General features: G+C 39.5%; 1 protein-coding gene across 1 annotated transcript; it reads left to right on the top strand.

Moving 5' to 3' along the window:
• Positions 1-2,060: 2,060 nt before the first annotated feature.
• On the top strand, positions 2,061-9,990 carry LOC122752594 (interleukin-17F-like). Its single transcript, XM_043999427.1, has 3 exons — positions 2,061-2,087; positions 7,539-7,774; positions 9,750-9,990. Exons 1-3 carry the CDS (start codon positions 2,061-2,063, stop codon positions 9,988-9,990), a joined length of 504 nt encoding a protein of 167 aa, XP_043855362.1.
• The last annotated feature ends 1,263 nt before the right edge of the window (positions 9,991-11,253 follow it).

The following is an 11,253-nucleotide window of genomic DNA, read 5'->3' as shown; positions in this document are numbered from 1 at the left end:
ATGTGGTGTTGGTTACATCTGAAGTTTCATGCTCATATGAGGCAATTTGTTTTGCACTGAGAAAAAACTCTGTGATATGGCTACAAACTGCTCCCCTACCCCTAATAGGTCATCTCACAAATACATATTTTTGTCACAAGAGACCAGTATTGCTATTTTTAATAAGGGGTGGTGAATTTCTTTCCTCTTCTATAGGGTTAGTAGGTCCAATTGTTGGGGAGTTGGTGTGAAGCTATTCCCCTTTTCTCAAAATAGCTTCTGTTCAGCTTGTGATATTTTCCTCCTTAATCAGGCATAGTTCTTTTTTTTTTTTTCAGGGCAATGGGGTTTAAGTGACTTGCCCAGGGTCACACAGCTAGTAAGTGTCTGAGGCTGGGTTTGAACTCAGGTCCTCCTGAATCCAAGGCTAGTGCCTTATCCATTGCACCACCTAGCTGTCCCCATAGTTCTGGTTAGAAAGGGGAACCATCAGGTGATGGGTGATAGGTGGTTCTTGGAGACTCAATTTGATGAGCATCATCATTGGCATGATGTAGTGGGGGTGGGTGAGTGGGACTAAGAATCCAAAGCAATCTGAAAAACATTGTTCCTGACACAATGAGCTGGTCATCCAACTGGGAAATGGCATGATATATGGACTAGAGTTCTGGCTCTGAAATCAAAGGACCTGAGTTCAAATGTCTCTTCTGATACTTTATCTTTGGGACCTTAAGTGACTCACTTAACTACCACTTCTCCTTTTCTTGGTTTTAATTTTTACTAGTATCTTTTGTTTTTATATCATCTTCATTTCCAATATCTTTCTTCCCTTCCTTACCCAGAGCCATCCCATGTAAGAAAGTAATAAAATAAGAGAGGGGGAAAAAGTGGTTCTGCAAAACTAACCACCATATTGACTCAGTCTCACAAATATTAAATTTCTTATGCTCACAGTCTTCCCTGTATTTTGCAGATAATTTTAATAAATTACTACTTTGACAGAGATAATGTTTTCCTTAGGCGAATTAATGATTTCATCATAGGAAAACATTTTATACCATAATAATAATAATTGACCTTTATTTAGTGCTTTAAAGTTTACGAAGAACTCTATATTCATTATCTCACTTGAGTCTCATAACAGCCTTGTGATAAGGGTATCATGGGTATTATTATCCCCATTTTAGAGGGGAAAAAACTGAAACTTAGAGAAATTGAGTGATTTGCCCATGGTCACAGGGCTACTTAAAGTGTCATGGGTAGTATTTGAACACAGTTCTTGCTACCAATTCCAGGGTATTATTTATTATGCCACCCTACTTTTCAGGCCCATTTCTTTCACATAGCAGCAGTTAAGCTATTGATGAAATAAGCCAATTTTATTGAGTGTAGCTATACTCTGTCCATTGAATTAAAAATCAGAAATTATTGAGGTAGACCATGAAACAAAGCCCAGAAAGGTCCTCCCGAGTCCTACTTCTGGTTCAGTCATTGACTTATTTCACTTTTCTGGAAACTTTGTTTCCCTATCCTTAAAATGGGGCCAGTGATTTTTCTATTCTAGCTTCATGCTAAGAATTCTCTGAAAGAGATAATGTACATTTAACATTTGCATGCCTCTTGAAGGTAAGAAAATAGAGCAGAGAATATGTGGAAAGAGTTAGTGAGTTAGGTAAATACAGAAAGGAAAACAGCAATTTGGAACTTGGGTCATCTCTACAGTTGATCAGACACTTCAGGATTCTGTTATAGCGTGACACACTGAAGGTGGAAGTGGGGGTGGTGATTAAAGATTTGAGCATTCTGCCGTCATCCTTTGCATTTCAAGTCTCCCTTTTCCACCCCTCAGAAAGTAGAATTGAAAAAAAAGAAAGTTAGTCAGCAATTCTAAGTTAACCACAGCTCTAAGATGAGAAACAGGTTAGGGGAAATAGGGCAGTGATTGCTTTACAGACACTATAAAAGGAGCCAGTGATATAAAGGGTACAACACACACATATATGCATACACACACACACACATACATACATATACCACCCAAGTGCTTTAAACGCTAGGTTGAACTCCAGAGGAGGACCACTATGGCTTTCCAGAAGCGTGCAAGGATGGTGAGTATTGTAATTTCCTCCTCATAGTCAGTAAAGCTGAGCTCTGTAGGATGAAGTTGATCAAGACTGTTTTTTAAAGACTTCATTAAAAGATGTAACAGATTTTGCTTTGCCACTTGCTAGCTCATCTGCAAAATGGATAGAATAATACCTGCTTTAAAAATTTCACAGCATTATAGAAAAATGAGTTATTCCTGTATTTTTCTGATTATTATGATGATTAGTAGTGTTTGATCAGGTTGTTTTTAGAGGGAGAAAAGAAAAAGGATAACCAGGTAAGGTATTATGGGCAGAGCATCACTTTGGAGGAAAAAAGGGCCTACATTTGAGTATAATTCCATCACTTTCAGCCATGTGACATTGAATAATTTACTTGACTCATCTGAATCTGTTTCATCATCTCTAAAAGAGAGAAACCAATACTTGTACTAGTTACGTTGGAAGTTGAGAGAGTTGTAGGAAATACTGTTAAGTGAGAGGATTTTGTAAAATGTACAGTGTGAAAGATTACTAATTTTTATTACTCACAGGCTTGATTCAGGGCCAGGGGTAGTAGGATACCACACCCACACCCACACCCATACACACCCACACCCACCTACCCACACACCCCTATAGCATTTTATGTTTGTTTGTTTGTTTGTTTTTTTGGTGGGGCAATGAGGGTTAAGTGACTTGTCCAGGGTCACACAGCTAGTTAAGTGTCAAGTGTCTGAGGCTGGATTTGAACTCAGATACTCCTGAATCCAAGGCCAGTACTTTATCCACTGCGCCACCTAGCTGCCCCCGTATTTTAAGTTTAACAAAATACTTTTCTAAAAATGACTCTATAAGGAAAGTTGTGTATTATTATGCCCATTTAACAAAGGAGAAAACAGACTTTTTTCTTGTTTGTGGTTCTGCAGCTAGTGAGTGGTTTTAAACTTAGGTGCCCTCACAAAAATCCAGCTCTCAGAAAACCAGTTACACGTGATTTTGCTTTCCTTTTGTACCTACCCATAGTAATTTAGTCCTAACATTCACGTCTGATTGTATATAAGCTCATCATAAAACTCTGAAGGAAAGAGTAATAGGAGGGAGACCTTTGCTCTTTGCATAGGTGGTAGGGATGCTTTAGCATTTTCCTATTGCCCTTGGTAGGATGCTAGTGCTATGGAAAGTGAAGCAGTCCTCAGTGATGGGAGGGCCCTTCTATTAGCTAGAATTAGGAGTAGATGCACCCTATCTTCCTCCTTATGTTTCAGTGTTGACTTGGTGGCTTACATTGGACATGGTGCATCAAGGAGAATACTTGACGTGGTGACAGGAGACAGATTTGAGCTCTAGCTTGACACTTGTAATGTGGGTGATCATGGAAAAACTACTTACAGTCTCTGAACCTGTTTCCTCATCAGTAAGATGGGCATAATATGTGTACCAGCTTCTTTACTGAATGGTTGTGAGGAAGAAGGTGCTTTGTAAAGCTTAAGGTACTATAGGGAATGTGAGTTACTATTACAATATGCATTATCTGATTGGATTGTTAAGCCTGGGAGGTAGGTAGTATGTATATAATCCCCCTGCCCCCCCAATGCTCCCATTTTATAGCTGAGAAAATTGAGGCCAAGAGACATGAAGTGATTTGCATAAATTCATACTCCTAGAAAATGACAAACGTGGGTGTTGAACCAAACTCCAAATTGAAAACTCTACACAACCCAGCATCTTGTCTTTTGGATTGGGTTGCTGTACTAGGAAGGAGGAAATACTTACTAGAATACTACGGCAAAAAAAAAAAATGGGGGCAGCTAGGTGACGCAGTGGATAGAGCACTGGCCCTGGAGTCAGGAGTACATGAGTTCAAGTCCACCCTCAGACACTTAACACTTACTAGCTGTGTGACCCTGGGCAAGTCACTTAACCCCAATTGCCTCACTAAAAAAAAGAATACTATGGCAGCATGGACCATGACCATGTTTAATGGTGTGTTGTTGTTGAGTCATTTCAGTCTTGTCCAACTCTTTGTAACCCCATTTCAGGGTTTATTGGCAAAGATACTGGAGTAGTTTGCTTTTTCCTCCTCTAGTTCATTTTATAGGTGAGGAAATGGAGGCAAACAGGGCTAAGTGATTTGTCAGGGGTAGCACAGCTAGGAAGTATCTGAAAGGGGATTTGAACTCAGGTCTTCTTGACTCCAGAGCTACTGCTCTATCCACTGAGCAACCTAGCTACCCATATTTAATGGTAGTAGTGGTATATATGATGTGATTTCTACTTTTGCAGATTTCTTTTGTAGACTATCTTTAAAATAGCTTGTCTTTTATAAACAGAACAGTATGTATATTAAAAAATAATGGGGGACAGCTAGGTGGCGCAGTGAATAGAGCACCAGCCCTGGATTCAGGAGTACCTGAATTCAAATCTGGCTTCAGATACTTGACACTTACTAGCTATGTGACCCTGGGCAAGTCACTTAACCCCAATTGCCCCGCAAAAATAACTAACTAAATAACTAACTAAATAAGAAATAATGGGGGCAAGGAGGATAATGTTTTTGAATTTAAATCCATTTTATGGAAAACACCAGAAAATCTGTTGGACAGATTTGTCCTCCATGGCTCATTTCTCAGCGATTAGAGACTGTCTGAGTCTGGCTGTCAGCTAGGAGTATTCCCAGTACCAGAGACAATAGAATGTGATTAGAAGCAAAAGTACAAAACTTTTGCTACAAGAGATAGATCGGGCAACCTCTGCAAGGATAGTCCATGGCAATTCCCATAGTGACAGTCCATTACTATCTATTCCCTGGATAAAGTGCTTAAGCAATAGACTGTGAGCTCCCTGAGGACAGGAACTATTTTTGTGTTTGGACCTTTAATACCTGGCACAGAGTAGGTGCTTTTGTACCTTTAGTGCCTGTCACATAGTAGGTACTGAATGAAATTGAATTATTACGTGGGTTAGCAGAGAAATTCAGTTTTCTTATGGAAATCCAAACCTCTAAGCCTAGATCAAATAAGGACCTTGTTATATCCCCACAGAAAGACAACATGGCATAATGAATAAATGATAGACTTAGAAGTCAAAAAGACCTGGGTTAATATGTTGCCTCAGACACTCACTGTGAGCCTGAACCAGTCATTTACCTTCTCTGAGCCTCAGTTTTTCTCATCTGTAAAATGGATCACCATTTTATGGTTTACAGTTGGATGGTAGCACCCAACTCACAGGGTTGTTTGAGAATCATATGATATAATCTATATAACGAGCTTTACAAACCTTAAAGCACTATATAAATACAAACTATGATTATTGCCAACGTGCTCTTTCTCATGTTTCAGTTGCCCCATTTGCATAATGGAGATAATTATTCATTCCTATCCCTATCTATAAATTGCTTTGAGTTCTTCAGAAGACAAATAGTTACATCGGCTTGATTTACATAAACCACCAGTTTTGTGTTCTAGAATCAGGGCTTCTTGGTAAATGTCATTACATTAGATTTCATACCCTATCTGATCTCTAGAGAAGAAATCACCCACATCACTTAAGCTAACTGCTCTTCTGTTATTCATGATTATATATGGTGGTTCAAAGTCCCTTAGTCTGGAATCTTCCAGAGTCCACTTTCCAAATATTGAGTGATATCATGTGGCTCATAATAATGACAATGAATGGACAGAAGCTTGGGAGTTTGTTGGCTGTAGCTCCAGCAAGCTCCTGTAAGGGAGAATAGTTGGAGGATGGATGAGGATACATATGCTTATTTCCAACTGGTGTCAGCCATTCCATCTTCTGGAAAATGGTATAATAATACCCACCCTACTCTCCTCACAGAATTAATGTGAACAACCATTAGAATGTAATTTTCTGGAGTATGGATTGTTTCATTCTTTGTGCTTATATCCTTTGTGCCTGGCACTAAGGTGCTTAATAAATGCATCTTGCTTGATTGATCAAAACAAAAAATTAGATGTGAAAACTTTTTGTAAAGGCCTAAAGTGCTCTACAGGGTATATGATATTATTTATTATTATTGCTATTAATTATAGTTGTTATTAGGGTATTATTGATAGTGTCTTTAACAAAAGGTTTTCTCAAACTTTGCATCATAATTCAGAGGTGAGTCTGGATCCTCAACAATTATAGCTGACATTTATATAACTTGTTAAAGTTTACCAAACACTTTATGAATTATCATCTCATTTGATCCTCATGACAATCCTGTGAGGTAAGATTAGAACCCAGGTCTTGACTCCAAATCCAGCCTTCTCTCCACTATGACACAACACCCCCTCAGGATGTATCCCACAGTGTGAACTCTGTCAGACCCTCTTAAGCTTCAAAGGCTTTCGATATGAGCCTAGTGATGGAATGTTTGTCTGTCATATAAGGACCAGCCTGGCTAAGTTTAGAGAGGACCATGACCAGATAGGTCAGAAGGTAAAAAATTTGGCTACTTATGAAGACTGGTTACTAAGTCATGGGGGCTTGCTTTCTGTGTTGTTAGAGGAATAGCTCAAACTGAAAAAAGTCGCAGAAACTTGAAATAATGAAGAAAATAGGGATTTAAGAGATGCATAGAATTTTAGATCTGAAAATGAATGGATTTGACTGGATCATCTGTATAGATGATCTAGTCTAATCCTTTCATTCCAAGGCCCAGAGAAATTAAATGACTTATGTTTGCACAGATAAAACCAGGATTTGATTTTAATTTTTTAATTATATTAATTTTTTTGGGGCAGGGCAATGAGGGTTTAAGTGACTTGCCCAGGGTCACACAGCTAGTAAGTGTCAAGTGTCTGAGGCCGGATTTGAACTCAGATACTCCTGAATCCAGGGCTGGTGCTTTATCCACTGCGCCACCTAGCTGCCCCTAAAGCCAGGATTTGAATAAGCTTTTCTTGACTCCAAATCTAATAAATAACTTTCTCACTACACCATGATTCATTCATTCATTCATTCATTCATTCATTCATTCATTCATTCATTCATTCATTCATTCATTCATCCATCCATCCATCCACTAAGCATCTTCTGTATTTAAGACACTTTCTAGGTGCTTTGAGGAACAGAAAGACAACATGCGCTATATGAATTTTAAAAAGTAGAGATGACTTCTATCTGAGATTATAATGGGAACTGAGTCTTGAAAAATAGAATTTTTATATGGGATTTGGAAGACATTCCAGGAAGAGAGCAAAGCAAGGAGGCGGGGTAATACAACACAAAGAATGTATAAAGGGTGGGAGACCAAACTGGAAAGGTTAGTAGGGGTTATGGAGTAGAGGACTGTAAATGGCAGGCTGATACTTTTGGATTTGTCTCTTTGTACCATAACCTGTCTGTCACATGAACAGAAGAAGGCATTATTATTTTTTATTTTACTGATCTTTACTCCTTTGAGCATGCTAAATGTCATGAGAGGGAGTCAGTTTATAACCAAGCATACCCTTCTTTCTCTTTCAGTTCGAATCACTGCTGCTGATGGTATTGGGGATTATTCTCCTCGGGAATGTGGAAGCTTGGAAAATTACAAAAAGAGGAACAAATTCCCAGAAGGGTATCAATTGTCCCTCAGTAGAAAGCAACAGTGTGAAGGTTGACATCCGCATTGTTAACCAACAACAAGGGATCAACCAACAACAGGGCATCCACTTTGCACATACCTTCCAGAACCGCTCCCTCTCTCCTTGGGATTACAAGTAAGGATTATTTTGCATAGAAGTAGGGTCATGGATTTTTCTGAAAAGCACATATTCTCCATACTGCTTTGGACAAGAATAGTATTATGAGTCAAAGAGCAAGATAAATGATTAAGGATCTGCAAAATGGGAAAAGGCTTAAGGAATCAAGTTTAGGTTTCAAAATGATTTAATCTAAAATCTAGTGACAATCTTCAGCCATATGAGAAGGTGGAGGTGAGTTATTTTCATTGAATATAGAATAGTCATCTGGAATTATATTCTATTTTAGCAGGAAGAACACTGGGCAGTTTTTTTTTTTTTGGTGGGGCAATGAGGGTTAAGTGACTTGTCCAGGGTCACACAGCTAGTATACACTGGGCAATTTTAAGGGAAATTCACCAGTAAAGACACAAGCTGGAATAGTATCCAGGGAGATTTCCTCGAGAGAAGGATGAGAGAGTGCTGGATTTGGAACCAGAAGTTATGGGTTTGAATTCTTTCTCTGCCCCTTATTACCTGAGTGACTCAGAACACAGTAGTTACCTCTCTGCCTCTTCTATAAAATGAAAGGATTGGATTTAGGTAATCTCTAAGGCCCTTTCCATCTTTAAATCTAATTCATATACTGTCTGAGTTGCTAGGACTGTCGAGATTATCTGATTTAAGTTTCTTATTTGACAGATGAAGAGACTGAGGTCTAGAGAAGTAAAACTGACTTGTCTAAATTCATATAATTAGGAAGTTTTAAAAACTGGGACTCGGGGGCAGCTAGGTGGCACAGTGCATAAAGCACTGACCCTGGATTCAGGAGGACCTGAGTTCAAATCTGACCTAAGACACTTGACACTTACTAGCTATGTGACCTTGGGCAAGTCACTTAACCCTCATTGCCCTGCAAAAACAAAAACAAAAAAACTGGATGTCAAACCCAGGGACTGGGTCTCTTGATCCCTGTTTCAGGGGACTTTCTACTGAACCACACTGCCTCATGGCAGGATAGATGATTCCTGGTCTGGGGTGGTGTACCATCCTGCCTGGACACAAGAAGATTGGAAAGGTCACTTGCAGTCCTTAAAGCAGGTGGGAAATAGGGTGAGAGCACCAGAAATAGGGTGAAGCCTTTACTAAGAAAGCATAGCACGTCTGCTCACTCCCTACCCATAATATAGGATGGGACAGTTTTGTTTAAGGAAAGAAATAAGCATTTATGTACACACACACACACACACTCATATACATATATACATATACACATATGCATACATGTGCACGCACACACTCATATACATATATACAATACATATACACATACATATATACATATGCATACATGTGCGCACACACACATATATAATATTACATATATTAGTGCCAACGCAGGCTGCTAAGTGCTTACAAATAGCATTTCCTTTGATCCTCACAACCACCCTTGGAGGTAAGCGCTATCACTTTCCCCATTTATTGTCTGCTCATGCTTTTGTCTGCTGGTACACATCACTGAATTCTGTTTCACTATCTGAGTATCTCCTGGAGGTTGGACATGGAGGAAGTCTGTGAAAGTGGAGGGGTTGGGCACAAGATCTCCCAGCTTTTAGAAGGTTTTAGAAGGTTGTATTGGTCTTTGACAGTAAGCACTTCCCTTTTCACTGGGACTGACCCCACTGAGAGGCAGCTGGGTCAGAGAGAAGATGTTGGAGCTATGTCCGTGAGAACACCATGCCTGATGCATCTTGTTAAGGGAGAGGTGCCAGGTCTCAGAGAGCTTGTGCTTGATAGTTTCTCTTGTCATTGGCCTCACTAAATTCAGTGTTATTTTGTGGGCCGCTTACAATCAGCAGAAAGCCATAAAGATGAATGTTTGGGAGACCTGTGGGTCATGCCTACCTTTTAGGTAGGTGAGGGCAAGAGGTCACTGCCAGGCCCGGACATCAGCCACCTTTCCTTCCTGACTCCATCTGAGTTTACCTGTGTGCTGTGTGCTTTTCTCTTGCAGCATCACCAAAGACCCTGACAGATTCCCTTCAGAGATTGCAGAGGCCAGGTGCCGGTACTCGGGATGCATCAATGCTGAAGGGCAAGAAGAGAATGGGAAAAATTCGGTGCCCATCAAGCAGGAGATCTTGGTTCTCCGGAGGGAGCCAGGGCAGAACTGCTCCCATTCCTTCCGACTAGAGAAGATCCTGGTGACTGTGGGTTGCACTTGTGTTACCCCCATCACCCGTTCTGTTGCTTGAGATCTCTTTAGTTGGGGAAGTTGGGGAGATTAAGGAGAAATTCACATTCTTCCCAAAGTCCCTTGGCTATACAGCTCTCAGCCCCTCTCATACCCAAACTAACTCCCGTCTTTAAGACATTCAATCTGACCTGGGCACAATTCTGAAAACTCTTCTAGATAAAAGAGCACCACTTTGGGGCTCCCCAGGGAACACAGCTTGATTCTGAAATATACCAGTGTTATATTTAAATCTACCCAGGATATCATATTGTTAAATGCTAGGCGCCATTTTGAAAATGAGTGAAGGATGTTCCTGAGGAGACCTAACCTCTTCAGTCCTTTATTCCAGAAGCCAGTTCCCCTTGTGTTATACTCCATTCCCATCTGTTTCTTTGTCTCTATTTATAATTCCACAATGTACCCCATTCCCTCATTCCCTTAATCATTGAATAAGCATAAATCACAAAAATTCAGCCAGTGGGCAGGAGGAAACAGAAAGCATATTGTTCAATTTTAAATGTGTTTAAAGGCTAATCTGAGCTGCTGTATGTTTATATCTGTTTTAAAAGAAACTGTTCACATATTTATGATTAAAGCTTATAAAAATATATATATATTTCAGGAGTAAAACTAATGTATCAAGAGATAAAAGAGGAACTAATATATAATAAAATATTATTACTTAAAACATATTTGATGTGTTTGTTTCTGATTAGGAGTGTATACTTACAGGATAAGTATTACCAAAGAATTCAAAGTTCTGTATAAACTCCATCATTTCATAAACTGTCCACATATCTCTAGGAGTGTGAAAATATTTTAAAATGACTATGGATAATTTGGGGGCTAATCTGACTGGAGGCCTAATCTGGGGACTTTTGACTATTTGGCTGACTGCTATTAATTTAATGTGGGCCGTTTATAAAGTTCCACCACACTGCTCCACTCCCAAAATTGATAAGCAAAAGATTAAGAAGCCTCTTAACTAAATAATCAAAGCAGAGTTTATGAGATACTATTTAAAATTAAGAATACAGGGAAACAAAATGTATAACCTAACTTCATTCCCCTTCTGGAGCTTACACCTGCTGCCCCTGGAACTTTTTTAATACAATAAGGGCCTTAGCTGCCTCTTGCCTTAGGGCACTCAGGTCCTTTATTCTAACTCTGAGTCCCTTTCACTTTGTAAATCCCCCTGCTTCTAACTTTCCTCTCCTTACTGCCATCACTGAACCCCTGTGTTTCTCTCTCACCAACCTTCTGTCTGTCTGCTCTGTCAGTC

This window comes from Dromiciops gliroides, chromosome 4 (assembly GCF_019393635.1).
Source record: "Dromiciops gliroides isolate mDroGli1 chromosome 4, mDroGli1.pri, whole genome shotgun sequence".
Lineage (NCBI taxonomy): Eukaryota > Metazoa > Chordata > Mammalia > Microbiotheria > Microbiotheriidae > Dromiciops > Dromiciops gliroides.
Note: the sequence above shows the minus strand (reverse complement) of the source record. Positions and strands in the feature narration are given on the sequence as shown.

What these genes read in the sequence shown, in the direction of transcription:
- LOC122752594 (XM_043999427.1), top strand. Translation starts at nt 2,061, where the DNA reads ATGGCTTTCCAGAAGCGTGCAAGGATG. An exon ending in TCCAGAAGCGTGCAAGGATG is followed by an intron (nt 2,088 to 7,538) that starts GTGAGTATTGTA and finishes TTTCTCTTTCAG; the next exon opens with TTCGAATCACTGCTGCTGAT. An exon ending in CTCTCTCCTTGGGATTACAA is followed by an intron (nt 7,775 to 9,749) that starts GTAAGGATTATT and finishes TTTCTCTTGCAG; the next exon opens with CATCACCAAAGACCCTGACA.